Below are 12,606 nucleotides of genomic sequence, written 5' to 3'. Positions count from 1 at the left end.
ACTTCTAATATGGAGGAGGTTCTGGGTCGCCCCGTGGGCCTCCTGGCGGTGGGACATGCCTCGCTGGAACGTCCTCCTGAAGGAGGCGTCCAGGAGGCATTCTGAGCAAATGCCCGAGCCACCTCAGCAAATAAAACCGGTGACACGGTAAATCATTCTGTACAGAATGCAGCCACAGTTATTTGAGAGCCTCTTTTTTTTTTTTTTTTTTGCCTTTTTCCTCACTTTCCATGGAGTGAAATTACGTGTTAAGTTTTTTCTTCATGCTGTCGTAAGGATTTTGTACTTCACTGACTTATTTAAAAACACTGCTGATGTTTCAGAACGCAAGTATGTGTGTGTTCCTTTCTTTTCATCCGATGTTTTCTCCTGCTTTTATTTTTCTTTACTTTTATTGCACTCACTACTTTTACTGTTATATTTGATCTGCATTTTATTGTTCCTGGTTTCATTCTTTTTTTTTATTGCCTGTAGCACTTTGTTTTTTTGGGTGTTACCATTGGTAAAGTGCTTTATGAATAAAAAGCTTATTCTTATGTAATTGTATACCTTGTATAACATTAGGGACCAGGCCGAATGCTTCCAGATTACAGCACATTGGTCCAACTCTGTGCAGGTTACCTCAGGATGTTCTCGTTCTGTTCTCCACTCACTCAGATTTGGTTTTTCCCTCAGGCTGCCTTTTTTTTTTTTGCTGACTCATCAAAAGGCCTTTTATTTGTACCCGTGCCCAGGCAGGGAGGCACGCATACGAGGCCAGGTATCATTTCATGAGCAAATGCACTTTGTCAGTGTCAGAGGCGTTAACAGAAGTTCCCTCAACGCCTCACTGCAGCAGCCAGAACCCTGTGCAGCCGGTCTGAGTGAGCAGGTCAGCCTTTCCGTTCTGCTGAACCTCCTCATAGCTCGATCTCATGGTCCGCCATCGTCACGTGAGAGCATGCAGGGACAAAGGTCCCACTGAAGCCTAGCTGGAGCTCTCTGGTCTTGTTCAGATCGCAGTGTTTCATATTTGAGGAGACGGTACAAACCTTGCAACAACTGTGACAGTGTTCTTCATCGAGGCATTTAAGGTTTCAATGAATGTATAATCTAAACAAAGGTTCTTAGTGGAGCAATTGAAATGAGCACAAATTAGTCCTAACCATGATGTTACACATCCAGTGCCTTGCAAAAGTATTCTCACTTGATTTTTTTTTTATTATAACTTTGTCAAACTTCAAACTGGAATATATTTCATTTGGATGTTTTGGACCTGCATTAAGCAGTGTATAACCAGGAAGCGTAAGATAAAGGAAAGGGGATTTTAGCTATTTTTTATGTAAAGAAAAATCCAAAAGATTATATATTCAGCTACATTTAAATAATAAACAGTGAAACCGGTTGCTCATTACAGGGATAAAATTCAGGAAATGTTTAAAGCAGGCTTTGGTTATAAAAACCAAAGCGTTGAAAATCTCATGGGGCTCTGATCAATAAAACTAAAAACTAGAGAATGACACAATCCTACCACTGACACCGAATGTCTATGGAGAGAACATTAATCTGAGAAGCAGCAAGGAGGCCCAGGGTAACTGTGGAGGAGCTGCAGAGTCACAGCTCAGGTGGAAGAATCAGGCAATGTAGGGAACACAGAGAACATGAAAAAGGTTATAAAACCCACATATTCCTTCAGCTTTAGGCTTTATAGTTCCCAGATTTTTGATGTTTTCAACCCTAAAAAGACTTTGTATTGACGATCAAGGTAAAATATAGTCCAAAATACATTATGGACTTTAATAAATTCGGCTTTGTAGTTTCTGTTCTACATTCCTGACGGTTATGCTTCAATTATTTTTTTTCACTTTGCCCCATTTGGACATTCAAACTGGGGATGGTTAAACGCTCAATTCAGCACGATAACATTCTGGTAAGGGTTGTTCCAGCACTTTTAAGTGATTAGAGAGAAGAATTACATTTCTTTAAGTATATAAGACTGCAGCCTTTTTGCTTCCCATAACTTCCAAAATTATTCTTGAAAACGTGATTTCTCTTTATTTTTATTAAAAAAAAAAATCTAAATCCAGACTTCGATATTTAGGTAGAACATAAAAACATCAGTACCTGCTGTAAAGCTGTAAGAAAATAAAGTCAGAAAGTAAACACTCCACCACAACAGTTCAATAGTTGCACCTTTTATTATAAAAAATATGTACAAAGATGCTACAATGTTTTTTTATATAAAAATGCATACATTTTACAAAGATAATTAGGTCTTTGAAGTTCTAGCTCCTATTCAGACTAGATTGACATCCTTCAGGAGGGTTGTGGTAAGGTATTCAGTGTGTTGTAATACTGTATTTTAAATCAATACATTTCATTTGCCTGAGTTCATGTTTTATTCACCATAAGAAGCAATTTGGGGGAGAAAAAAAAAAGAAGAAAAAAAAAAAAAGAGTTTCCATTTTCTGCAGGTTTGAAGAAAGACGACTGTTTGCATAATGGAATTTAAGGACATTTGAGTAGAATACAGTCATTATGAGACACATATGACAGAGCTGCATAGTAACTTTATTATTAGCCCGGTTACTGTTTTTACTAATGGTCATAAAAAAATTAGCAATAAATAGGTACTGCATTTAAAAGTGGACCAATTTTTTTTTTTTTTATAAATACAAATTTCGCCGGGCCTTGTGGTCGGATTGATACGTTGATATGGCATGTCTGTACCTGGATAAAATAAATACAATAAATAAACAATAAATTAGATGGGTTAATACAGAGGCTTCTTCACTTGCAGCGACAAATGAGGAAAAAAAAGGAAAAGAAATATGGCTTCTTGATGCTGTTTCACCCTGGGAGGTGGGTGGGATGGGGGGGGGTAGGCTTTTCCCAGATGCTTCAGGAAAATAAAAGCTGCTTCTTACCATTATTGGGTGTGTGTTGAAAGCAGAGCAGCCAAACTACTTCATTTGTCACTTGGATACTGTAAACTGAAAAAAGTCCCGAACCACATGTGGGTCAGTGAGTTCCTGCTCAGCAGCGAAGCTTCAGCAGAAATGAAAGAACAGCGCCTTGACGGGTGATATAAGCAGGCCTTACGCCTTTTACTGTTGACTTATTATACCAAACCACAGGAAGACACCGTCTCCAGTCTGGCTACATTAAAACCTTAAAAACCGCTTGGGCCAGAAAATAATTATATCAAATGATGCTTGCAAAATCCCCCCCACCCCCCCCACCCCCAAGCCGTATAATGCAAAAAAATATATTTCTATATACACATACGTACATTTACATATATTCCATTCATAACTGCTCAAATCTCTAGGAAAATATGCATTGATTCATAGATTTGGATTTACAATTTGTTCTGTTTTCGGTGCATGTAGTGTGGTGATCTGTCCCTTGGTCCATGTAACAATAAATAGAACTGGACGTAGAAGGCAGAGTAGGACCAGAAGGAGCTAGAATGAGAGGATGGATGACGGACAGAAACATGGAAACAACAGAAACTCAGAATGCATTGCAGTATTGGTAATTATCTTTGCCTTTCCACAGATATCAGCAAGTTTTGGACTTTCTTAACAAAGCAGGACACTAACTTTGCTCACTGATCACGTGGGCCGCTCAAAGCCCGATGTCTCTCGTTTCTCGGCCTTGATTTCTGGCAATTAGTCTGAAAGTCGACCTTCTATGATTAGTCTCCCACCTTGTTCCCAAAACCTGTAAGAATCTGTAACATCACCACAAACATGCACGTGTGCTGTGCATAGTCTGGAAAGAGTCTGCGGGGGGGCGAGCGCCGTGGCCGGCCCTTCATGAGCCCACGATGATCTCCATGATGTGGTCCAGTTCGTTCAGGTCGGACCTGCAGCTCGAGCTGGAGCTCAGGGCCGTGGGCCCGTGGGAGGACAGACTCTCCAGCAGATCGTACGGCCCCATCTTGGGGGCGCTCTGCATGCCCGTCAGCACCGTGTCCAGGTCGTAGTAGGACGGGTCTACGTCTGAGAACAGCTCGTCGAGCGCCGGGTCGGGGGGCGGCGCCGGGTGCTTGATCTCAAAAGTCCCAAAAACCTGCTCTCCTGTCCGGGAGTCTGCTCTTAGGTGGTCTTGCTCGGCCTCCTCTCCCTCCGACGCGCACTCCTCGCTGTCCTCCTCTTCGTCCTCCTCGCAGTCGCCTTCCTCCTCCTCGTCGTCGTCGTCCTCCTCCTCCCAGCAGGGCCGCATCCCGAAAGGGCCCGCCAGGTAGGAGGCTGAGGACGCATGGGGCGACGCCGGCGACAAAGACGACATGGTGACCTCCGTCTCCACGTCTCCGTCCATCACCACCTCCTCCGAATGGTAGCCCTCCTCGACGCCGGACACGGAGAAGGGCTTGGGGCTCTGGCCGGCCTGTGCCGCCGGGTCAGTCTGTCTGCACAGCACCTCGGTGGCCACCAGGCGGTCGGCGGGGCACTGGGCGGCCGCCAGGGCCTGGGTCATGATCTGCCAGGTGCCGTCCTGGGTCATCTCCTCCTGGATCTGCCGCACCGTGTTGGCGATGAGCACCGAGCGGCACAGGTTGGGCTCCACCAGCATGTGGCACAGCTGCAGCTTGATCAGCGACATGTCGAGCAGCGACTGCCGCTGCAGGCTGTAGGACGACGTTAGCGTCCGGGCAGCCGCCGCCGCCGCGGAGGAGGAGGAGGAGGACGCCGCCGAGGGGCCCTGATCGCCGCCGCCGCCGCCGACCGCTTCCTCTCCGGCGTCTGAGAACTTGCGCTTGGTGCCCTTCGGGAACATGGTGTGGCTCTGCTGTAAACAGGCAAGGAGACACGGGGTGAGACTTCCACGCGCCAGCAGAGGACCAACAAATGCACAAGTCACATGTTCTAGGTAGCACTAGCTAATATGGTGAGAAGAGTACTGTGCTGTGAAAAAAAAAAAAAAAAAGCATTCGCACCCCTTGAACTTTCTCCCTGCCGTTACCAGAAACCTCGTAGTATTTTATTGGGATGTATTAGGACAGGTGGATAACTGTGAGCTGGAAGTCGTCGTAGAAACATTTAAAAAGCCGCAGCCTGCGTTTGTACGCCGGCCCTAGGGGAGATACTTTGTGGGACCGTCGCTCCCTGCAGGTACAGCTGAGCCTTTCCTGCTGCCTCCGACAGCTTCGCACGTCTAGAGATTTAAGTTTATGTCCATCCTTCGCAAACCAGCTCAATCTCAGTCAGGATGGACTATGAGCAGCTGGACAGAAAGGTGCCGTATCACGATTGGGTTTTGGCCGGCCCAGTCTAACATGGAAAAGCTTTGATCTAAACTCTATTGTAGCTCTGGCTGTTCAGGGCCGTCCTCCCCCCCCTACATTTAACTCCACCCGTCCTCCCCATCGATTCTGACCGGCTTCCCCGACCTTACTAAATTAAGGTATTTTGGATTTCTCTGCAGAGGCTTTCAGGGTTGACGTGCAGCCATGTACGCTAAATTAGAGATGGTTATAGTTTTGCTTCTCATGTGCTAAGAATTGCAATGTGCTGTGATAACAGTAAACTAATGAGTGTGGATGGAGCTAAATACAAGGCAACGCTCGGAGGAACCCTGTTAAAAGCTGCTAAAGTCTTGAGACTGGGGCAGAGGTTCAGCTTCCTAGCAGGACGCCACACCTTTGGGATTTCTACATTTGTCTAAAAATGATTTTGAAAACAATGTAATACTGTCCTTCCCCGTCACAACGACCCGCTCTTTCGCCTTTGTCACATGAAATCCCAATAAGATACACTCGAAGTTTATGGCTCCAACAAGAAACACTGGGTGAAAAGTTCAAGGGGTGCGATCACTTTTGAGAGGTATTGTGAGTGTCGTGTAATTTACTCAGGTGCGTGAGAAATGTAATGAGACTAAAAGGTGGTGTAATGTTCGTGTGGACAGGAGGAAAGCTGCTTAAAGCACTTGTGACATTACAAATAAACTGCATAAGTTGGAACTACAGTGAACAGTAAATTGTTGTTTTCTTAAAGTTTGCTATACCTTTCCTGTTGAGAGGCACAGGCAATAGCAATGCAGCCCGGTCCCGGCTGCAGCGCTTCAAGTACTTTTGTACGAGCGACAAGCAGCTTTTGTTCAGCACCAGTTCTGCCCATTTTAGGCCAGTCTGAGGCAAGACTCCTGCTGGGCGGAACAACCACACTTTTAACAGACCACTGAGCCACCGAAAATAGCATGGTTACTGGCTAAATGTGGAACTGCATCAAAAATAAAGCACACACTACAGAGAGCTTTGTCAGAAAACACAAACAGCACTCAGGTTACAGGAGCAGGGAAATGGGAAGCGCTTCACGCACCGCACCTGCGATCAGGAAAGTCAAAAAAAAAAAATGTAACGCTAATCAACAGGGTGCTTTTGAGGGAGACAACAGGAAAAACAAGACATTTGCAGTTGGCTGTATAACACGGCGGCACCGTGACTCGCTGATATTTACAACAGGAATCGGGTTTCCAGGCCTACACACGCAACACGCTGGAAACTAGTAGAACCAGATTTACACTTTCTCTTCACTGCGGAGGGGGAGGAAAAGGAAGAAGAAGAAGAAAAAAAAGAGAGTCAACTTCCTTAATGAAACACCACTTCGACACATTTCTTTACAGGGACGACACAACGGGCTGTCCGGCTATCTTGAAGCCCTAAAATGAACGTGACGGAGTCGAACGGGAGGCGGAGCTCTGAGCAGCGGAGAAACGGCGGCCAGCTGCGTCTGCTCCGTAAAAACCTGGGGGCAGGGCATTTAGGGCGGGGGAGCTACTTGTGCTAATGGTCCCATCGTGACACGTGTTCAACATTACAGAAAACACACATTTGTCAGTAAAAAGAAATGTATGCATTGACATAGGCAGCACTTTCTTTGGGAACCAGAATGACACTAAAAGCTGTTCTCATTGCAAAGGTCAATACCTCACGTCAAGTAGCATTTAGTGGATTTAAATTTTAATCACAGGATGGCTGAAATACACCTCAAATTAAATCAACACACAATCAAACATGTAATTTAAGCCTGATTTCTGATCACATACTGTCAACTTTCCTTTCCTCAATTTTAGGAGGTAATGCGATTTATTTTCTTTACACAAAACATGGATGCATAATATGAAAAGCAATATCTTCCACCGATCAGCCCAGTGAGCTAAATCAGTAACAATTATGGTTATAATTAGAGATGCACTGAGAAATCAGCTTTTCTGGCCATGATTGGTTATTATTTTACAGTCAGAAACTAATAAAAAAAAAAAAAAAAAAAAAGTCCCATCAGTGAACACACCGTACCTAAGCACAACCAGTTCACACTGACGAGACTTTTTTTTTTTTTTTTTTTTTTAGGCTGGACATTGTTGCTCTGGGAAGAAGATCCAAAAACTGGCTATTGTTAGCGTGAGTGAAGCATTGGTCTAAAAGCTAAAGCAGAAGCAGCACAGATGGAAGAGGCTCCTGGAACAAAAACCATTGTCCGCTGCAGCTGCCTGTTCTTTCCCGGCAGCTGCAGCGGACACCTGGACTTGGACGGCTGCTGCTCCTTTTCCCTCCTCCACATGTTGGGGTTCTAGACGTTTTTGGCTCCTTCTGTTACCCCCTTCCCACATCTAGCAATGCTAGCCAAATGTCTCTGAATCTTTGTTTTAAAAGCTTCTAAAATTCTCTCATTTACAGCAAATGGTGTCTTGGAGACAGAGTGGGAAGACATTGCTGCTGCACATGGCAGGAAGGTCTAGATTTTAAAGATTTCCATAAATCAGTAGGAACTCAACCACTGATCCCTTCCTGATGCATCTCCAGTTATAATCCATTTACACCAATGGCTCCAATGTACACAGAAAGACTTGTGTGGCTGGAGGCCTTTTGAGTTCTTGTTGCCCTAAAATAACATTTCCAGGTAGTAGACAGAGAGGGGGGGGGGTCATTTGAAAGATTACCAGAGCTAAAACACAAATGGTAAGAAAACAATCTTCTACTAACATATGCAGGCTCCTGTTAAACAAGAACACTCTCTCTCTTTAGAGAAAAACACAACAACAATGTGTCAGAAATTAAAACAGAAATCAAAAACAGCCAAAACAGCCACCATCAGAGAGCAGTGAAAGACAACCATACAGAGAAAACACTGTTTTTGCTCCTAACACGTGGCAAACCTAATATGTACACTGATCGAGCCGTTTTAACACACTATAGCTCGGCATTTGGAGATTTAAGGTGCAAATGTTTTCTAAATAATGCATATATACAAGGTATTTGCAAATGTTTCCCCATTTTCTACTTAGAAAATAACTAAAATACAAGAGTATGCAGGCAAATGCAGTAGACAAATCATGCTTCTGACAGTAAATTATTAAAATATTTTCAATAAACGCATCCACAAACTGGATATTTTTTGGGGTGGGGCTTATATAATGTGGTCATTATGGATTTTCGTACTCTGTTTGTATAATTTAAAAGTGGTCTTAATGCCAGAAAAAGCCAAGGAAAATAAATAATAAAAGGTATCATAAGACTCAAACTATGTAAAGAATATCCAATTTGTGTTGAACCATCAGGTTCTGATTTGATCCCTAAATATTCTATGAAATTGCAGAAACAAAAAAAAAACCGTCTAGAATAATAATAGTTAAAAAAAGGTTATTTTGTTTAGCTACAAAGGCTAACTCTGAAGCAGATGCTAAGTCGGTGTTAGCGTAGGCTAACAGCTAGCTAGCCACAGTACTTGTACGGTGCTTACAAATACCTTGCATGATGTCTGTCGCAGTTTCTTTTAATCTATTGCGCAACAAAAATATTATTGCACCAATGAAGTGGTGGAGGCGTCTTTGATGTACTTGTAACAGGGTGATGTCAACCAGAAAGAATGGTAACTTTGTTGATACGGTTAAAAGCACAATAGCGCCACCTTATGGTCAGTACATGAACACTTAAGGAGTAATAGGTCAGGTGTCTTATTCATCATCCGCACCCTCAAAACTACTGACTGCCCGTCTACGCTAACAACTTCTTTAAATAACGCAAAGTCACAGACAAAGGGTCAAGTCAAAATGACGTTGGACACGTTCTGTTTCCGAAGTCGTCAGAGCCCGCTTGTTTACCTGCTGACCAAGCGGACCTTAACGGTACCAAGTCGACTTCATTAATGCTAGCTGAGCCGTGTTTAAGCTAGCAGGGCAGCATGTCGCCAGAGCAGCCGTCTGCGAGCCGCGATGGTAAACATTGAACTAGCAGGTTTAGCACAAAATAGTTTATACTAAATTTTGAGGATGGCTGTACAAGAGCGAGTATGCTAAGTCTAGTTTGTAGTGTAAGAAATTATTAACAATATCACATGCGCTAATTTTATGTTGGTTTAAACATAAGTGTTGCTGGGGTGTGCACAAGGACAATGAGTACAATCCATGTATGGAGACCTTAAGGTTACTTTACGCTTGACATCCGTACATTCGGCTCTTCCTCCGAAGTAGCACTATTCTCCTAGACTCTAGAGGGCAGTATTGTGCTCCTACGCCAAGCATAATACACCCCACGACACGTAGAAGTAGAAAATAGAGCTGTTTCCAACATTTTAAAGCCTCTTACTTTCTTCCAAGAGCAACAGCAATTTCTGTCCAGGAATTGTTAACTTGTTTATCACAGTGATCTAAATGGCCCTAATAATAAAGATGTCCATATTTACAAATCTACAGCAGAAGGAGCACCTGCTTGTCCACCATGTTTTTTCCACGCCTAGTTAGAAACGTTGCTAGTAGTTCGTAGCGCCAACACGTGGCCGCCTGGTAGCCAAAATGACGTAATATGGCCGCGCAGACCCTGCAGATGTGTCAAGGATAAATCGGGCTTTAATCCTCGACGAGGCTAAACCAGGTACGATTCCGGCCTGGGGTCCTTTGCCGCATGTCTTCCCCCTCTTGAGAAAAGGGGGAGGACATGATGGATTGCACATAGTGATCCAACATGCAGCCTGTGCCAGAAATAGTAGAAGAGGTCAAAACACGGAACAGTGCAGCATACTTCTTCTAGGAGTTCCCTGTTTTTATTCCTGGGGTTTAAGTGGTCAGTTTGCTGGTTCCTTGTTTTCAATTTTAAATGTAACGGGCATTACATTGGTTGCTTTAATATTTTCTGGCTGAGTACTTAATTAAGATTCAACTCAAGTGCAGAAAGTGTTTATTTTAATAGTTATTTTTGTTTGTTAACTATTTTAAGACTGTGCCTTTTTGTCAGACTCTATACAGTAGTTGTTTAAGTATTGTCAATGTCTTACAACACAGTCACATTTTCAAATGTTCTAGCAAAAACCCAGTGGGCCACACTAGCGGGACCTACAACCGGGTTTAGCCAGTTTTCTGGGGGAAACCCTGATGAGACTGTCGTGCTACCAGATGCCATTATAACCCTATATTCTTTATGATACAAAAGCTTCAGAAAAAAACATGCAATAAACACTTTCAACATTCAGTGGTAGTGTAAAATGCGCATTCTGAAGAAAATACCTTTTTGAAGTAAAAAAAAAAAAGCTGATATTAGCTGGTTTGTTAGTCAGAGTTTATGCTGAGGCAGCCAGTTTGCCATCGACTGCATAACAGACATGTCACTTGTTAAGTGCCCTTTTAAAACAGTGTTACCTTAGTAGGAGTGACGGCTACCGTTTTGCCCACGCCTGGAAATATTTCCAAAAAGCAGAAGTTATTATGTTTCTTGTTAATGAGGGGGAAAGGGGTTCAGCCTGCTTAATGGCAGTGTGCAGCAACACTCGAGGGAGGGGCAGCCACTGTGCATTACTCCATACTTCAAGCAGCCAGAGAAAACAGGTTCTTCCAGTCCTTCCATTGGCATCTCATTTAACACTTTTAAAGACAAATTTAAAAAACAAAAGGGTTTTAAAAATTAAAAAGGGGGCATAAATATTAATGACACATTAAAACCCTCTTTCAATTAAAAATGTTAACATATGGATCTTTTAGTAAAAAACATTTTTTTACAAGTTCTCCTGAACTTCATACATGCTAAGACAACCATCTGCCTTTAACTAATTTATTAAACATGGCTCCTCCTTTACTACTAAGAATGGACTTAATATAATAGTGTTTTTACGACTCAATCCAGGAAGTATTTGAAAACTGGATGCCTTTCTTTAAAAGGAAAACGAGCAAAAACTGAAGGAAAAACCACAAAAGCAGTTGCAAATGTTTTGCTGATATGTTTTATTGAGCTTTCAGATTATTGCCATAAAAAAACATTGCTGTAAATAAAAAAATAAAATAGAGATTTGGGAAACACCATGTCTGCTACAAAAATGCCAAATTCGGTTGGCTAAAATCTAGATTATTTACACGTGGACAATGTTATTGACGTTGATTTTAGTGGCACCTTCATGCGAGTGTTTTGTATACGTTTAAGGCTACTCGATTTAAGATTTAAACTCTTTCACCCGAAAATTGTGACGTGCATGGTTACTCTCGCGGGATCAGGAAATGGGGTTTTAAAAAAAAAAAAGAGAGAACTTGTTTAACGCGCACAGTAATCGACTGAGAATAATAGCCGCTCAGTGATAGTTAGAATCGTCAGTAACATTACACGGATTAAAACGTAAACACTAAAGTGTTTGTCGTTTACCGCTTTGGGGCCAAACAAAAATCCACCCTCGCTTTACGTCAATGGCTCCTCGCACGACCCATCCCCCACCCTCCCTCTGAAAAACCACTTTCATATACCGCTCTATCGCTTCAATAAACACCATTCCGACTACGGCGGCTAAATTCTTCCCCAATTTCCCTGTCCGCTAAACGTTGTCTGCTTCACGTATACCCGAATAAAAGCCATTAGAGGTGGTTTTTGGCCGTGACTGCCGCATGCTTTGTCTTTCCAGCATCAGACCCACAGCGCGACAATGAGGCCATTTTGCGCTGGGAGCTAGCAGCCGGCTAGCTAGGCTACGGCTCCAGAACCGGGCTTCCCGGGGCGCCTCTAAGCTAACAGCACGCTGAAAACGTAAACGTGGAATCTACTCGGTTATAAAATGCTCGGTTTACGCCTGGCCCCGCTTCGCCGACACCTCGGCCGAGACTTAACGCCTGGTAGCGGAAGGCTAACAAGCTAAAAGCGTCCACCCACCCCTCCTCGGTCCTTCCTCCTTTCTGGCCGAAAACAAGAGTTTTCGCCGCGACTGGGCTGTAAAGTTCCTAAAAAACAACAGCCGTTCACCCCGGTGCCTGCTTAAAAACCCCCCGCTGCCGGGGGTAGGGTGGCCGTACTCACCTCGTGTTTGGCTTATTTTATTCCCGTCTCGGTCATAGGATCGACGGCGGAGAAAGCGGAGATCAGGTTCAGATGAGATCATTCATGCCACGGCTTCAAAAACTGAAGTACCTCCGTCCTGCTGCTGCTGCTGCTGCTGCGGAGCGGACGGCAGGAGGGAGAGAAAGGAGGGGGAGGGGAGCCGACAAAAGCCAGCCATATGCCTGGGATTCCTCTCTAATCATTTCTCCCTGCTTTTCTCCACCACCAACGCTTTTGACAAACAGTGGAAAGCCTGATGTTGTTTTTGTTGCTATTTTTTTTAAAACCAGTCTTAGCTTTCTGTGCCCACTTTTAACCCGTTTCCATCATAGACT

At 43.6% G+C, this 12,606-nt stretch overlaps 1 protein-coding gene across 4 annotated transcripts; it reads right to left on the bottom strand.

Annotated features, from left to right (window-relative positions):
• Positions 1 to 2,162: 2,162 nt before the first annotated feature.
• Positions 2,163 to 12,391, bottom strand: cdca4 (cell division cycle associated 4). Of its 4 annotated transcripts, none has more exons than XM_021323273.2 (2): positions 12,251 to 12,391; positions 2,163 to 4,776 (listed from the first exon to the last, which is right to left on the bottom strand). In XM_021323273.2, exon 2 carries the CDS (start codon positions 4,762 to 4,764, stop codon positions 3,799 to 3,801), a length of 966 nt encoding a protein of 321 aa, XP_021178948.2. In that variant the 5' UTR covers positions 4,765 to 4,776; positions 12,251 to 12,391; the 3' UTR covers positions 2,163 to 3,798. The 4 variants fall into 4 exon arrangements, with proteins under 4 accessions (XP_021178948.2, XP_012731417.3, XP_021178949.2 ...); XM_012875963.3 differs by having other exon boundaries at positions 2,163 to 4,773; positions 12,251 to 12,366; XM_021323274.2 differs by lacking the exon at positions 12,251 to 12,391 and adding an exon at positions 5,992 to 6,115.
• Between the last annotated feature and the right edge of the window lie 215 nt (positions 12,392 to 12,606).

Source organism: Fundulus heteroclitus, chromosome 19, assembly GCF_011125445.2.
Source record: "Fundulus heteroclitus isolate FHET01 chromosome 19, MU-UCD_Fhet_4.1, whole genome shotgun sequence".
NCBI lineage: Eukaryota > Metazoa > Chordata > Actinopteri > Cyprinodontiformes > Fundulidae > Fundulus > Fundulus heteroclitus.
This window is presented reverse-complemented; position numbering and strand designations above follow the sequence as displayed.

What these genes read in the sequence shown, in the direction of transcription:
- cdca4 (XM_021323273.2), bottom strand. Translation starts at nt 4,764, where the DNA reads ATGTTCCCGAAGGGCACCAAGCGCAAGTTCTCAGACGCCGGAGAGGAA.